This window comes from Halichoerus grypus, chromosome 10, assembly GCF_964656455.1.
Source record: "Halichoerus grypus chromosome 10, mHalGry1.hap1.1, whole genome shotgun sequence".
NCBI lineage: Eukaryota > Metazoa > Chordata > Mammalia > Carnivora > Phocidae > Halichoerus > Halichoerus grypus.
The window spans coordinates 121549688-121567251 of NC_135721.1; the positions used below are offsets into that span (position 1 = coordinate 121549688).

At 47.6% G+C, this 17564-nt stretch overlaps 1 protein-coding gene across 17 annotated transcripts in view; it reads right to left on the bottom strand.

The window, feature by feature from the left end:
* The window catches only part of PTPRT (protein tyrosine phosphatase receptor type T), a 1085477-nt gene that overhangs the window by 179025 nt on the left and 888888 nt on the right, over window positions 1-17564 (bottom strand). For all 17 annotated transcript variants that reach the window (XM_078057227.1, XM_078057222.1, XM_078057226.1 and 14 more), the window contains one exon: window positions 780-915. In XM_078057227.1, coding sequence (XP_077913353.1) covers window positions 780-915 — 136 coding nt within the window. The remainder of the gene's footprint in view (window positions 1-779; window positions 916-17564) is intronic.

Below are 17564 nucleotides of genomic sequence, written 5' to 3' on the forward strand. Positions count from 1 at the left end.
GAATAAGCCCTGCATCCTGGGACAGTGACAGCTGATATGCATCAGCTTTCCTAGATGAATGGTTCCTTTCCCTCTCCGCAATTCCCTTGTGAATGTCTGATAAACAAAAGATGTCAGTGCAGCAAATCTTGGGGATGTGGGGATAAGGAGGAGTCTGTACCCTGGTTTTCATGAGAAATTCAACAGGCAGTAACTGTGTTAGTGGACCCAGGAAGACATCTTGTTGAGAAATAACAAGTAGCAACAATCCAGCTGGGATGATATTATCAGACATAGAGTAGGAAGGAACCTTCCTTCGGGACCACAGCACCACAGGAGGCTTTATCTCTGCCACGCAGGGGTCAGCTTGGGATACTGCTGGTAGACCAAGGAGAAATCAGGGTGAGTGAAGGCAAAAAGGGTGAAGCATTATTTTCCTCCACCTGTATTTCTGGGGCTCCCCAGTAATCATGATGAGGCTTGATCAGTTATAACAGAGCAGTTAACTCTGAGAAGACTCATGACCTGGAATCCCATGGCACATCAGGGTGGCCCAACTGTAGGAGGGATCACTGGCTCTGTAGGAAACCACCGCTCTCTGGGCCACTTGCCAAGCAGGCAGCATACACCTTTCAGACGCCAACACAATGAGCCACAACTGGCTCAAGTATTTCAGGACTTGAACACTCATAAAAGAAGGTCCCTGCTCGGAAGTGATCAGCAGAACAAGGACCTGGCCACACGGCAGTATTGGGCCAGGTGGGGTCAGCAGAGTCTGAAGGGCAGCACCAGACACTCACCTCCTTTTGATGGTGAGCATGACGCCCAGAAGAATGATGATGAACATGAGGAGGCCAGCAATCACACCGGCCATCTTCACGGTATTGTCCACCTGCTTCTCTGGCTCCACAGTGTTAGAATTCTGAGTGGAGGCACCTTCGAGGGGAAAGAAGAAAGATGTTGAAAAGGCTCATACACATGACTAGAAAACAATTATAATGACAACAGCTTCCATTTATTGAGTGCTGACTATGTGCCAGGTACTGTGCTAAGAGCATTACACACAGTGTCCCATCTAATCTTTTTGAGGGTTAGTCCCTTGTGAGGTTGGGATTATTATACCTTTTTTTTTTTCAGATGAAGAAATTGAGGTGCAGAGAAATGAAATGAGTGGTCCAAGGTTGCACAACTGCTGGGTTGGGGCATTCTTATCCTCCAGTGAAATCAAGTGGAAGGTTTTATCTCCCACACTGATTTGTCCCTAGGATCAAACCATGGATCTGTAGTTCGATTTTTGAGTTCATGGAATTATCCCAAGCCCTACTTTATTCTTTTTGGTAAGTGGTGAAAACAACAGCTTTGTTGTTAAGGTAACACGATTAAAATCACTGGATTTTTAAAGGTACAAACATAAAGATTTTGTTTTGTGCCTTATATGAAACAAATGGTGTGGCAGAAATGTAGTACATTGAAGGAACTGCCTGGGGTTCGGAAAACACATGCGACTAACTCCATTTCTGGATTTAATGCTGATGCTACGTGCTCTGCCAGGTACTAACTTGTTGATTCAATTCCAGGTAGCCAAAAAATGCCTCTGCCTGACCTCTTCAGGCAATGGACCAGGGGTCAGAGGCCACTTCTCATTCCAGACACCTATATGAACACTCCTGGAGAGTGGCCCAGGGGTTACCAGCACCCTGAGTGAATTCCTTCCTGCTCCTGTTCATATTCCCAATGGTGCCATGTTTGTGTGGGGCAGCCTAAATCCACAGAATCCTCTCCCTGACACATCTTTACTTTTCTGCCTCCTCAACACCAGCTCATCTTTCATCAGTGACTGCATCTCCTCTGGTGGCCTGTACCCCTGGGACAGTTCCTCCTTCTTCACTAAATTCTAACCCCCTGTAACACTTGGCTCACACCTCAATATACGGATACTATTAGTTATTTGTTTCTCCATCCGTCTCCTCCAGTGGTCTGCAAGCTCCTTGGGTGGGGGGAGATTATATCTCCTTTATCTTCCTTTCCTCATGGTAGCACTGAGCCTGGCTTGTAATAGGTATTCCCTTAATGTTTGTGATTGTTCAACGTTCAGCTGAAGGGGTGACATCTATGCCCACACACATTTGTTCTCATGGAACCAAATTGAATTTCTCCATTTTCAGCCATGTGTTCACAGGACTCAGCTGAATTGAAGGGATGCTAATGCCCATAAGCTATGATTCTGATTCCCCAAACTCACTGATTTTTAAGAACAGCCCTCCAGCACAAGGATGCATCCCTTCTTCTTATTGTGTCAAGTGTTTTCCTGGAGCACAGCACATTCCCCAAACTGTCTTGTAACTGGGACAAGCTGGGTTTACTTAGTCTAGTCTCCCCAGTGGGAATGGCCAGTCTCCAAGAACAGGGAGTGTGCGTCCTCATCTCTCTAATGTCAGTGTCTCTCACACAGGCCGTCCTTCTCCTCCTCCTGTTGATTTAACAGATGATTACTGAATGATATAAAGATGAGTGGACTGCAATTGTTTGCTTCACTCATTCATTCACTTACTACTGAGCACCCATGTGTCAAATGATGCTATCTATTGAATGGGATGAGAGATCCTTCTCCCGGATGGACTCATGAATATGGGATTTTATTCAGTTCCCTTCACCAGCTAAAGGCAAGACCAGCTCATCAAATCCCAGGGCTGCCTGAGCAACCTCTACTCATCTACAGCCCAGAGAGTTCATAGGGGGAGTTAGCCAACCACCTCTTTGGCAGGGCTGGTCTCATATCCCAGAATGGGGGCAGGTTCTAAGGAGCCTCCACATAGCCTCCATTTCCCAGTTTGGAGCTATGATTTCTGAGATGGTGGCTAGTCCACTGCGTACCAAACATCAGGGAAACTGAACACCCCAGATAACAATTTCCTCAATTGTGTCAGAATCTTTTTATTTGGATTTGGAGGAAGGAAATTGGCTCGGGAGCATTCACTGGCATAGCTAAACTTTATTTAGTGCCTGCTCTGAGATCCTATTCTAGAGACCAGTGGTACAAGGGCAAAGGAGCCCTGGAGAGGATCCTATTACCTTAGGAACACTGTTGCTGGCTTGGCTTAAAGAGATTCACACATCATTCCTTTGGTAAATAATCACAAGCACTCACTATATGCCAGGCATTCAGTGATACAGTGGTGAGCAAAACAGGCACAATTCCTGCCCTCAAAGAACTTACCATGAGTGGTGGGGCGGGGGGGGGGGGGCGTTGGGAGATAGAATTAATGAACCATGAATTGATAACAGTAAGCTTTCAAATCTGTTAATGATGAGACAAGAGAGGCATGTGGCACTTGGAAATCACATAAGAGGGGAATGAAATCACTAGTGGGAAGATGTGGCCAGTGGGGTGAGCTCCGAGGGACGACGGACTATAACCAGGTAGAGAACACTACAGGAGCCTGTGGGAGCAGCAGAAGGAACAGCACTATGTGATGGGGCAAGGAGCCTGGAGCATTCAAGAAATGAAAGAAACATAGTGTAACAAGGGTGAGAAAGCAGAGCTAGCATGGTAAGAGAGAAGCTGGAGAGCACAGCTGGGGCCCGTCCACACAGGTCATCAGAGGCCACAATGAAAGCTTCTGTTCTTTACCCCGAGAAACCCAGACAGCCATTTAAGTGTTGTTCATGGAGCAATAATATGCTCAGATTTGCTTTTCTAACAGATCATTCCAGCTTCAGCATAGAGCCAAAGTGGCTTGGAGAGACGAATTTGGAAACCATGGTAGGCGTCCAGGTGGGAGATGATAGTTGTGTGGACTTAGGTGATGGCGGTGGAGATAGAAAAAAAGAGATGATTACTTGAAGTGCATATAAATAAAACCTGTTGATGGGATGGATGCAGAGAGTGAGGGAGAAAGATGTCAAGGATGTCCACAAGTCTTTGGTTTCCTTTTTTTTTTTTTAAAGATTTGAGAAAGAGAGAGAGACTCTGTGTGTGTGTGTGTGTGCATGTACACACACACACTTGCAAGTGCATGTGTAGGGGAAAGGCAGAGGGGGAGGGAGGGAGAGTCCTCAGCAGACTCCCTGCTGGTCATGGAGCCCAACATGGAGCTCAATCTCATGACCCTGAGATCACAACCTGAGACGGAACCAGGAGTTGGATGCTTAACCAACTATGCCACCCATGCACCCCAAGTCTTTGGTTTTCATAACAAGGTGGATGATGGTGCTGCTTATGGGTTCAAGAAACAATAGAATGAGTATAGCTGTAGAGAGAAAATGGGTGTTTGGGGGGCAATCTGAACTAGAGATATACTCTAGAAAAGGAGGCAGTTAAAAATGCAGGTCTGGAAAGAGGTCTGAGCTGGAGGTAAAACTGTGTGATTTATGCACACAGACTGTATCTGAAGCCTGAAGTTGATGGAGTCACTCAGGGAAAGAATAAAAAGTGAAAGGAGAATCAAGCTTAGAGACAGAGTAGAGGGTCTGCAGCACTTAATGAGTGGGTAGAGGAAGATGTGCCTGCACACGAGGCAGAGCAGGAGTGGCCAAATCGGTAAGAAAACAACCCAGGAGAATCAAGTGCCCTAGAGCCAAGAGAAGAGTGTTTTCGAGAAGGAAGGAATAATGGACCATGTCAAACACTGCTCCTAGGAAAGAATCAAGCTCCATACTCAAGGGAAAGCGAAGGTCTTGGATGAGTGTTAGAAACCCTTCTCCAAATAAGTCCCAAGATGTCCCTAGACTGAAGCGCCTTCAGTGGTGACCATGAACCAACAATGGAACACACTTGATCCAGGGAGGCTATCTGAAAGGCCAGAACCCAGTGGTGTAGACAAATTCAATGAGTTCAGCCAACAGGCATCAGAGGTGAAATCACATACTCTGTACAGGGAAGTTATGAGAAGGAATCATGCTTGGCTGACCCAGCCAGACTCCAGGTACAGGGACATGAACGTGCCCCAGGACACTGCCAACCCAACATCCACTGCGGCACACTTTCAAGGGCATTTGCTGTGGCCACTGTGGAATTGTGCCTCAGTTCAAAAAGGAAGTATGCCAACAGTGTTGAAAGGTGGTACAGATATAGAGGAAATGGCTCTGGGACTGAAGCCAGACAGCATTCCTGTGTGGCTCCTCCATCTGAGAGGAAGAAGAAAGGGACAGAGACCAAGCATGGGCTAGCCCTGCTCCTGATTCAGAGTCAGAAGTATGTCCATGAGGCTTAGATCTAAGTGCTCAACAGAGCAGATGAGACCCTGTGATAGGACTTACAGGGAAGCACATAAGGGTTGCCTTATGATGGGTCCTGCTAGCAATGTGATGGGCTGTCTCAGGTAAGCACTGATCAAACAGAAGCTCAATTACTACAACTTTTAAAAAAATTCAGCTTAAATGGACTGATCCATTGCTGGGTGCCAAGTAATGTGCCAAATACTTTTCATATATGAGGTCATTTAATCTTCACAAAACTCAGAAGATGCTAGTTTTGTTTTCCCTTTTATATAGATAAGAAAACTTCACAGAAGGGTTAAATGACTTGTCCAAAGCCATATAACTAGTGAGTTCCAGAGGTGGACTCTGTACAGGGCTCACCCCCTTGTCACTATAATGAACTGTCCTTCATAGAGTTGTAGTTAAGGAAATGCCAGAACTGGGTCCACAAAGAATGTTGGCCATGCAACTCACCATCCAGAAATCCAAGGGAAGTTTTCAGAGGTAGAACTGGTAGCCCTTCAGCAACATGATAGCTGTGTTGCTTTTGCTCTAAGCCCACCCTTTTCATGACAGTCAAACTTAGTACCATACCAGTCCCCAGTCCCTAAAAAGTCCTGTTTCTGGCCTTAGGCAACTTCTATATACTAAGCAGGGATTGGGATGGGAGTCTGCCGAGAGAAGGGGGAGGGACATGGATATATCCTCTTCATTTCTGCCCTCCATTGGGAGCCAGCTTGAGAATAGTTCAAGTAAATTAGAACTGGCAGCTAGGCACCAGGTGTAAATTTATCCAATTGGAGGAACTTCAAGGCTCTACTTGAGTCTCCTGTGTGATGTAGTCATCAAAAACAATCTTGTGAGCTCAGCCTGCACTAACAGGAGACTACTGTCTCTGACATGAGGTTCCATGCCCAACCTTATACCCCAACCAGCTGCACCCTTTGAGCTCTGAGCACTCCCAAAGCTGAGCCAGCCCTCTCAAAGCAGTTGCTGCCATCCCCTGCCTATGAAATCTAGCATGTCTTAGAACCCAGATCCCTTTCAGTTCCAGCTCAGAGTTCCCATCTGGCTTTCAGTGTACTACCTACTCATTGTTGCATATGGAAACCTGGTGCCCAAGGGAGGAGAGCTCTTGGTCTCATGAAGTCTTCTCCTCTCCCTCAATATCTGCTCTATACATAGGGCCCAGTTGCCATGTTTTACTTCCCTATCTCCTCCTCCCATGCCACCAAACAACCACCCCAGCTTATATTCCCCAAGGACTCTTGATATCCACCAAGGGCAATTAGCTTTGCTTAATACTGCACTCGTCAGACCACTCTGGTGAGGCTTATCTAATTGTAGACTGTACCATCTGAGAGGGACTTCCAGGGTAAAGACAGGCCAAGAGCCTTGCCATTCAAAGTGTGGTCGAAAGACCAGAAGCATCAGCATCGCCTGGGAGCTTATTACAAATGCAGAATCTCAGGCCCCATCCCAGATCTAATGAATCAGCACCTGCATTTTAACAAGGTCTATTTGTGATTCAGGTACACACTGAATTCAGAGATTCGTTGACTTTGGAGGAATGGCGGTCAAAATCCGGACTTTTCAGCCTAGAGAATGGAAGATTCAGATGAGACTTAGTTTTTGCCTTCAAAATGTTGAAAGACCATTGTGGAAGATGGAATAGATTGGTCCCTTTAATCTTAAAGATTGGAGCTAATATCAATGGGTAGAGTGACACGGGTAGATTAGGGACCAACACAGGGAAAGGTTTTTATGTGGAAGCACTATCCAGTGGAGGCTCAAGCCCAGCCCCTGTAGGCAGCATTATGATATAGAGAGGAGCATGAAAGCAGTCATGGTTCCCAAGTCCTGTTCCAGAGTTGTCCCTCCCTTTCACCTGTCCACTTTGTCTCCACCTGTTTTTACTTCCTGGGCTTCCTGGATGCTTAACCAAACCCTCAATACCTCACTGTCATGGGATGCTGACCTTTCTTCTTTGCTAATCGACCCTGCTTCCCACCTCAACTCAGCATCCCTTGATTCCAGCGATACCCATGCTCTGGGTGAGAGACATTCTCCTTAGAGATATGGGACTCCCATGGGGTCTACCTCCAAGTCCCCAAGTTACCAACAAAGGCAGGAGAATGTGTCACCAACAGTGAAAAACACTATCTGGAAACTTTGTGTTCTCCCATCATGCAGAGGGACTACATGACCTCTTATACACCTTTTGAAGTCGAGATTCTATGGTTTTATGAGATCAGTCAAAAGCAATGGGTTTCAGACCTGAAATACATGCGTTTGCATCCAGACTCCATCACTAACTGGCTGTATCATCTTGATCAAAGCTACTAATCACCATGTGATTTTATATCCTCATTTGTAAAATAGTAAGTAAATGCCAAGTTCACAGGGATTTTTCTAAGGATCAAATGTAGTAACAGAGGTAAAAATGTTTGATAAACTCTGAGGAACTGCTCACACATGTGGCATAATGATGGCATGGCCTTGGAGCTGGTTCCAGGGTGGTAGCAGGAGTTTTCTGTGTCTATAAACTGTGGGTGCGCTGTGGGTGTTGGGGCCATGCTTCCTTGCAACCTGCAGCCTGAATTCATCCAATCCTTAGGATGAAGGCAGGCGGAGCCCCCAGAGTGATTCACTTAACTTTCCTCCTATAGGCGAGGCCTGTAACAGGCTTACATCTAGATGACTTAATGGCAGCAATAACAAAATTTGGCAACAAGGGATTAATCATTCATTCTCAAAGTGCTCTCACTGGCTACAGGCCCAAGTCTATAACTTTACTTCAGAGAATTTCCCCGTGAAGATTTGGAGCAAAAATAGAAGTCTCAGATAAAGAACATCTAATTGCAACTGATAAAACCAAGTAAATCCCAGTGGATGCATAACCCATGCTGGTGATCATTGCTGATGGTAAAGAAAGGAAGCTGGCTCTTGGGAACACAATTCCTAAAAGCGGCAGTCTTCAAAACACACAGTCCCCTCTTAGCTATCCAAGGGCATATTATCCCCAAATCTTACTATGCTGGCAGTTCACCCCCGTCTCCTTAATGACTTCTTTTCTTGAAGAGTTTCTCTGTCTTTACTCTGGCTTTGCATGCATCTGGCACCCAGTGGAGAAAACCTTTCAAACTCAGGCTTGGAGCTGCTACCTCTATGCCAGTGAAGGTTTTAAGGATCGCAGACATCTCTGATTATTGGAAGGGGGGTTGCCAAGAGGAGGCAACAGGGAAAAGATAAGGAAGCTGGGCAACTTTCTGGCTCTTCTAAAGTCAGGTATGTACCATATCCCTTCTTGATTTTGCTGGAAGCGAATTCTTAGAATGGTAGGCTATTTTTAAGATGGAATTTAAGTCCAAGATTGGAAAAAAAGTTGGTAGGAAAGCATCTGGATACTTCATTAGATTCAAGCCTCCAGACTTTACAAATTGCATCCCAAGGCATTGAGAGCATTTGTAATTGTGATCATGAACTACTTTGGCAGTCTTTGAGGATTGAAATTGTAGCAAACAGGAGGGGTGCGAGAAGCCTGGGGAGAAACAAATGCTGTTGTTGACTTTTTTTTTTTAATGGAAAATGTGGATTCCAGATATTTTGCAAGAGTAAGTGTGATGTTGATACAGGAAAAAAACATATAGACTGGATGATTAAATCAGAATTTTTCCCTTACCATTTAACTAAAGGAAGGAATAATCACTAGAAATCAGCACAGGCTCTGCATCCATCAGCATCCAACCAGGAAAAGGGAAACTACTCCAAACATGTAAAGTGGAGCAAATTTGCTAGAGAATGGATACGCAGACATCGGAAGAGGATGGGTGAAGCAGCCCAGACAGTACTGACACCAGGAGCCATAACCCAGCGTAGATTGGAGAGACAAAAGGAGGTGGTGGTGTCATCAGAGCCCAGAGGTCAGGGTCACCCAAAAGAAGCTGGAACTCTGGTAGGCCTCTGGGAGAAATGAAGTCATGGAGGGCACATAGTCATTGTCCAAGAAGGTGCCTGAGGTCAAGAGGGAGAAAGCTCCTCCTCCCTCTTACTATATAATTAATGTCTCCTATTGGCCAAACCTAGATGCCAGTTGACATGGGGCCCAGGAAACCTGCACATCCCATCCAGGAAGGGAAGAGCAAAGGAGGGATGTGAGGCCCAACAGGCCAAGGGCCAGCAAGGGCTTCCTATGAACAAGTGATGATGTTCACCCGTTGCCACTTTTGAGGGGTGTGTGGGCTTGTCAATCAGGAGGAAGGCCCGGGACTACGTGTTAATTTCAGCCAAAGTCAAGGCCAAGTTAGAGACGTTGTGGCTGGCTTTCAGGAAAGCTAGGTGTTAGACTGGGCTGTTCAGTAGGTACTGCTTACTGGTATTTTGATCTGGAATCTTGTCTTGATGAGCCAGATTAAGCCATCTTTGTATATATGCCGGTTCCTGCTGGGTTTGCCAGCTGCTGCATCACGCAGCTCCAGTCCATACTCCCTTTTCTTGAAGATTATCTCCCCTCATGCCATCTTGCCAATATATCATATTCTAATATCGAAGGGATTGATGAACATGTCATGTGAACCTTGTTATATGGGCCAAATTATACAGACTTTGCTCAAATGATATTTAAACTTGACCTTTTAAACTTAAGCTCCCTCATCCTTTTTAGTTTCCTTGTATATCAACCACCATCTCTAAGCCCTTAACACATTGAGTTCAGTTTTATTATTAATCCCTGGGCTTTCCCTATAATTCTTTTCTTGATATTTAGCCACCACAGCATCTCATATAATTACAAAGGGAGACAAGCCTTGCTCAAGTTTAAGTAACTGTTGTCTACTTCATACCTAATACTCTTTCTCTGGTCCCACGATGACTAATTTTTTAAAATTTCTGACTACCTCCCCCACACCTGGGAATAGTGCCTCCCTCACTAGGTCTGGTTGATAACAGAGTGCTTGAGAAAGATTATTCCATCATTCTTCTAAGTGACATCACCTAGGATGTTTCTCAAGTAATAAATAAATTGCCTCAATTCATCATATGACAGTAATTGCTTTTAGCCAAGATTTAACTCAGAGTCAATGTCAAGGAGCTGGAAAACACTACAGAGACACAGGTTTTTTCAAAGATAGCTCTACCCTTGCTGGGGAAAACCATTTAATAAGTACTGAGTTAAGTGTAAAGAAAATACAGATTTCTAATATCCTAGCCTCCCTCAATATCACCCAGCCGGTCCTAAGAGGTTGGAATTGGCTTCATCACAGCCTATATAACTAAAACTGCTAAATATTGCTGACAGAGGTTGCCCTCTTTTTCAGCCTTAAATGGAGGTTAGCACCCCATGAGATGGGAATAGCTTTAATTGATTGTTTGAAAGCACTCCGGCCACTCAAATAAATTGTTTCTCAAGTGCTGATTCTGCTTGGTCCTCCGCATCTCCTGAATCTGTTTCCAGGTGGACCCTGCTTTACACAGCAAATGCTCTGTGTAAGTCAAATTCTAATTCAGTTGTGTTATATACAGTAGGAAAGCTGACTATGTAAGACCCCCATGGTGAATCTCTTCTGGGTGCAAGAAAACTCCTTTATTAGAAATTGTTTTTTTATGCATTCATAAGTTAGCATTATAGACTTATTTAAGAGTAGTCATGCCTGAATGATGCCGGGCGTTGTCATTACTGATGCATCCCTTGTAAGGCATGCCCTTTCAAAGCCTTCACCATTGGTGGGCTGAGAGTTCCTTTATGCTTCCATAGCCTCAACTGCTCCCTCTTGTGCCCAGAAGCCCACAGTGTGAGTGCCAGGACCCTAGCCTGGGACTAGACTAGGACCATGAGCTATGGTTAGAGTTGGGTGCACTTTGTAGACTGCTTTAGGAATCAGACCACAGTTAAGGTTAAAGAGCAGGATGTGGCTGAGGTAGGGGTCAAATCTAAAGGAGGGATCAGGAGCAGGCTTGTGGTTGCGGTTTAGGAGTGTTCTGCTGGTCAGTCTGCACCCATTCACAGTGAAGAAGTAACCTATGCCTACAGTTGGGAGCGGACTTTTTGGCCAGCAATAATATTTAGCCGATGGAATGGAACTGGACAAAGCTAAGTGACTTCTAAATGGACTAGACCCATTACCTTGATCTCATTAGCATCAACTCAACACCAGACCACAGAGGAAGTCCTGGACATTGCCTGATGAGTGGTGCTAGGATTGTAACACTGATGGTGAGGACAGCAAGGTGCTAGGCATGCAAGGTAATTAAGAGACAATCCTGCTGTCTGGGAGCTCACTACATGGTAGGAAAGAGAAGTGTACAAGCTAAAAATCAAAGCTAACACAGGTATGTAAGGGAGGGGCGCACATGACTGCTTAGGCAAAACTAAACTACAAACTTGGTTTTCACATGTCATCAGTGGTATGGGACATGTCATGGGCATCCTTGAGACCACCCAGTGGCCTCCTCTCTCCCCTCCCCACCCTGGCTCCCTAGGGTCCAGACGAGGCCAGCCCTGACAACGAGGGTGAAGAGGCTGAGTCAGCTCGGTGCCAACAGGCCTGGCTTCCTGCTTGTAGAAATCTGTGCACTGAGCCTGAGTGCAGGGGGCTCAAAGCTGCTTAGCCAGGGCAGAGAGGAGCACCCACAGCCTGTGATGGGGATTAAGGATTTAGTCTGAAGAGCAGATGTAAGAGAGGAGAACACACACTCTTTCGTATGCCCTGTGGCCAAGCAGATAGTCCCATTAGACTCTCCAGGCAGCCAGTGTGAGAGTGTGTGTGGTCACCCTGAACAGACTGTATTCTTCCTGTGGAACGAGGGAAGCCTTCTCAGGAGCAGTCACTGGGGCAGTGTGCCCCAAAGCCCACCGGGATGGTAGACAGGTCAAACAATGTCAGGACGCCAAGAACAGATTACCACAGCCTGGTTGGTGAGGCAGAGGCCAAGGCCAGGGTGCGACCAGCAACAGATGCTAGGACTGCTCAAAAGCAGGAGGCAGAACCAAAAAGGGGAGGGTCAGAGCCACAGAGTAGAGGCTGGCTATAAGCCAAACGTAGAATACAGCCAACAAGGAGACTCCACAGGGTGGGCTAAAGAAACTCTGGGAGGGAGGGCAGCTCCTGGCCTCCGTCTCACTGAGGTCTGTCCATTGTAATGGTACAGCCTCGAGGGCGGACTCCTGCCCATTGCCCAGGGCTCTGGATCCTCGTGTTTCCAAGTGTATTAGTTTTGTAGGGCTGTCGTCACAAATTACCACCATCTGAGTGGCTTAAAGCAACAGAAATGTACTCTCTCAGAGTTTCAGAGGGTAGAAGTCCAAAAACAAGATGTCCATGATTCCTGTGAGACTGGGTAGAATCTTTCCTTGCCTCTTCCTGCCGCAGGTTTGTTGGAAACCTCAGCAGTCCTTGGCCTGCGAATGCATCATTCCACTCTGCCTCTGTCACCACATAGCATTCTCCTTGTGTGTCTGCCTTTACCTGATATTTCCTTCTTTTTTTTAAGGATTTACTTATTTAATTTAGAGAGAGTGTGCACATGCACACACAAGTGTCGGTGGGGGAGGGGCATAGGGAGAGCGAGAGAGAATCTTAAGCAGACTCTGAGCTGAGTGCAGAGCCCAACGTGGGGCTTGATCTCACAACTCTGAGATCACGACCTGAACCGAAACCAAGAGTTGGACGCTTAACCAACTGTGCCACCCAGGCGCCCCGATGTTTCCTTCACATAAGGACATCAGTCTCACTGGATTAGAGCCTGCCATCTTCACTAATTCTATCTGCAAAGACCCTCTTTCTGAATAAGATCACCTTCACAGGAACTGGGGGTTAGGACTTCCACATATTTTTTGGGGAAAGACACTGAACCCATAACACCAGGCTAAGCTCAACTAAGCAGCCTGCGAACAGGAGGAAGGTCTTAGCATTTCACTGAGTAAAATGCAATCACTGATAGAGGTTAGGGTCAATCAGAGAGGATGTGGGAAGAGAATGGGGCACTCCTGCTTGGTCATGGGCTGAGCAGCAACAGGTGCTTCCAGAAGGCCAAAATGTCCTGGCTTTATTTGTCTGAACAGCCCAGGAGGGTGCACCAGGTCAAGGTGTCCCCAAGGCTCTTACTCAGAAACATAATTCAGTTCTTTCCAACCGACTCTGGTGGAGCTGATCCCTCAAGAGGTGATCACATTACCTGACCCAAAGGGGTAGGAATGGCGAGGAGAGGCAAAGATCTACCCAGCCTGGGCAGCTCTGTCCGGATCTTGCCTCTGGAATATGCTGCTTGCAGCGAGCATCAGAGTCTGGAAAGGAGAGGAGGCACGGGAGGGAACAAGAAATCTATAGGAAGGATTAGCAGAAGCATGAGCGGGATCAGAGAGAACGGCCGATAAACATGCAGCACGGAATTCAGATTAGTGCAATGAAACTGAGCAAGGGTAATAAAACCAGCAGCGGGAGTAGCATCGATTGGTGAGATTCCAGGCAAATCCACCATGAACATGTTTTCTTTCTTCTATCTAGCCTTTGCCCCTTGGCTTTTGGAAGCAGAAACACTGAATCACTGTGTTCTGTACTAAAAGCTGATCTACCCTCCTCCCCAAAGGATGGATGGAAAAGCAGCTCTGTGTTAGGGGAGATGATAGAGGGCAGAAGTGAGGCCCAAAGAGTTTGAAGCCATGGCTGTTGTCCACAGGGGCACACTCAGAGTTCTGAGAGGTCTCCCCTGGGGTGCCCACGCTTTCTGCCTACAAGCCTGACCGCTCCTGGGCCAGCACCAGGGGAGCCCAGGGGAGCTTATGCGGGGCCAAACCAGCAGACGTAGGGGACCTCCATTCAGAAACTCCAGAGAATCAATCTCTAAGAAGCTTGGCAGGTGGGGCGCACAGAGTTCAAATACTGGATTGAAAACCAGTACTCAGTGACTCACAATCAGCCTAACCAATGGCAGAAGGTGAGCCAGGTGAGGTGCTGGAACCTTCGTGGGTAGAGGCAGATGGTGGGGTGTGGGGAGCACCCTATGCCTGGTACGTGCTCTATGAGCATTAATCATCCCCTCACCTATAAGTCCACTCATGCATGGGGTCAGGTGAATGACTACCATATGTGTGGTGGGCATGGGCTAAGATATGACAGACCAAAAAGCTCTAAGACGGTGTGCTTGGGATGTGAATGTGGCCATGTTGGTGAGGCTCCTCACTCAGGGCTGATTCAGGGGGTCCTCTGTGCACACCGGCCTGGCCAGTTGAGCATCTCCTCTCAGTGCAGCCCGAGACAGTGAGGGGTCAGGGAAGGTTTTGTCTGGACTTGATCCTAGGGGGTAAGCTAGACCACAGAGGGAAAGCATCCCAGCGAAGGGAGGGGGTGTGAGAAGGCAGGTCCTGCTAACATAATCAGTGTGAACGGGGCACAGGATGCCAAGGAGGCAAGAAGTCAGAGAGCAATTAGAAAGTGAGGGTCTTCTATGGAGGCTAGTTCTCCCAAAGCACAGGGGAGCCTGGGGGCATTTCAATCAGGAGCAGATGCTTACTGCTGGACCATCACTCAGGCTTCAGTGGAGCTTACACTGGAAATGCACTAGTCTGGAAGCTGCGACACTAATCTGAGCAAGATGTTATGGATCTTGGGCATGAGAAGCAGCAGCAAGGAAAGGAGAGATCCAGGAGAGATTCTGGAGGCCGTATCAGTTCCACGTGGTGACTAGCTGGTACTGAAGATGGGGAGAGAGAGCAAGGATGACCCTGGGATTCCAAATCTGAATTTAATGGCAGTTTGCATAAAGCCTGGAGACTGGTTTCTCCCTGGTCTACGGAGAAGACCCCCAAGAGAGAAAAAGGTATAGTGAAGACCTTAGTCATATATGATGCTTGTTTTCTAGGCAGCAGAAATATTCACCTGCTATAGGGGACCCCCCACAGGGGAAGTGGCATGCCAGAAAAATGCTTTCTTCTTCTGCATTAAGGCTACTGATTCAAGCGGGGAGATTGGTAACATTAAGGCTACTGATTCAGCTGGCAGCCAGAATGTGCCCAGAGCCTTGGGCCCATCAGGCTACGAGCATCTATCGTAAGACTGCTGACAAAGATGGCATTTGGGTGCGCTTGATCGAGTACTGCGCTCCCCCCCGTGCTCTGCCGAGTCAGCCTGCAGCCACGCCCACAGCCACGTGGAGGGAAGAGCTGTGTCTGCCTGGATCTTGAATTTCGCCCACCTCCCTGACCTCCAGCTGTGGTCCTCGCTCCTTATCTGCAGACACAGCCCTGGCCTGAGCTTCGGGACCAACCGAGGCCTGGGTCAAGGGGGACTGGAGGACGCCCAGGGGGAAGGCTCAGGGACCTCAGCATTGTGTCACCTCCGCTCGCTGTCCTGCTCTTGCCTCGGGCCATCACAGCAGCTGAGGTTGCCATGCAACTGTGTCCAGCCTCCCACTTGATACCCTAACTCCCTAAGGAGCCCCTAAATTTGTGAATCCTGCTTGTCATTTTAGGCTGAGGCTCTGATGGGCTCTTACCTCTCACCCCCATCCCCCACATTTCTCAGGAAGCACAGTTCTGGTCCAGCCACCTGCCTGAATTTCACTACTAGTGAGCTTGCCTGCTTCCTCCTGTTTGGATCTCAATTTCCTCATCTGTACAATGGGTTTAGGATAATAATAACAGCAACAGCATACATTCAAGTAGTTAATGTGTATTTTTCTCCCTTAGTCCTCTTAGCAAGTATATTAGTATCCCCATTTTGCTGATAAAGAAATGTGACAGTTTATGTAACCTCTCTGTGGCTCCAAGTCCCACTGCTAGTCATGATGTGGTTTTTGAGACATAGTGCTGAACCCCTCTGCTCTGGTATTTCCTGGTTCTTGGCACATAATAGGGTGCTCACTAATGTGGGCCCTGGGCATAGAGTATGCTGGGTAGGAATGCAGACTGTTCAGAGAAATTTATCAACTCTGAGCTGTGTGATATCCAATGATCAGAGCCTCCGTTTCCACATCCGTAAATGGGAATGCTAACAGCACCCTACGGGTGAAATACATGAATAATGGGAAGCCCTTTGCATGTGCATGGGATATAGGAAGTCTGTAACACGTCTCGGCTGTCCTACTGTTCTCTTCCTCATCTTGCTAGGTATCCCTGATGCCACTCTCCCTCAGAGCTGCCACCTCTCTCCAGCCAGCCTGGCAGGCTGTGTCTCCCACTGGGGGATCTTCCTTCCCCCTCTCTCCACCCAGCATGGTCCCGTCATGGTGGGTGCTTGGGTTTCAGCCTTTTCCAGAGCACTACATCTGGTCCTACTGCTTTCCAGCTCCTGTGCTCACACCATCTGTCATCCTTTGCCAGGGGGGCATAGCCTCCCTGGGAGGGTCGCTGAGGCCCCAGGGTGTCCGAGGCTGCAGAGGCCACCAGGCACCACGCTGAGCCCCCGGGGAGGCTGCCGTGCTGCTTCCCCATCTGCTGTGGGCCCACACAGCTTTATCCCAAAGGCTGAAACTCAACCTGGGTCCAGAATTTATAAGCCATCCCTGGGCAAGTTGCTTTAGAGGCAAAGCAGTCTCCGAGAGTGTTTTATGGCCTGAATTCTGCTACCGTGGCAAGGCTCTGATTTTAAAAACTGCCAGGAAGACAACAACAGAGGGTTTTCACATGAAGTGGATGGGAAAGAAAGGAATGACAGAGGGGAGGTGCACGTGATACCCTCTCAAGCAGGAGCTATGCCAGAAATGCACCCCTTTTCTCTGATGACCCTCGCCACCAGTGAGCATGGTGGTGCTGGGACTCATCCACATTATCTCATAGATGAGGACCTGGGATCAGAAAGGCTGTGTGATGTGCCCAAGTTCCCCCAGTTTTAAGGAACAGAGTTTGCGCTCCATATGAGGGCTTGTCCCAAAGCCCTTCTCCTTGTGGAGAACTGACAATGGGCACTGGGCACGGTCAAGGCGGTGAATCTGGTCTGGCAGGGGTTCAGCTCAAGAGCATGGATGCCTGGCTGACCATGAGTGCATCCTCTCCAGCCTCCAGTTGGACCCAGGGTCCCAGACTGCTCCCTGGAGGCCTGGCTGAGTTACTGCAAAATCCAGAGAAGGGGTACTTCCTGCTGCGGTGGGTCCATGGGGTCCCAAGTCCTTCAGGTGAAATGTTAGCTAGTCATTTGTCCACTGCAGCCCACTCAAGTCCTCAAGTCAGCCCACTACACAAAAACACCTAACCCTGGCCACAAGACCTTATATTTGCAAGGCAAGCATCCCCGGCCTCCACCCTCATACCTACCCATGACAACTAAATATATTTCCAGACGTTATCAAATGTCCCTGTGTGTGTGTGTGTGTGTGTCAAAATCAAACAAAGGAATTGAACATTTACCGAACCACTTCTCTATGCATATACACTTCTGTTCACCAGCTAGGCATAA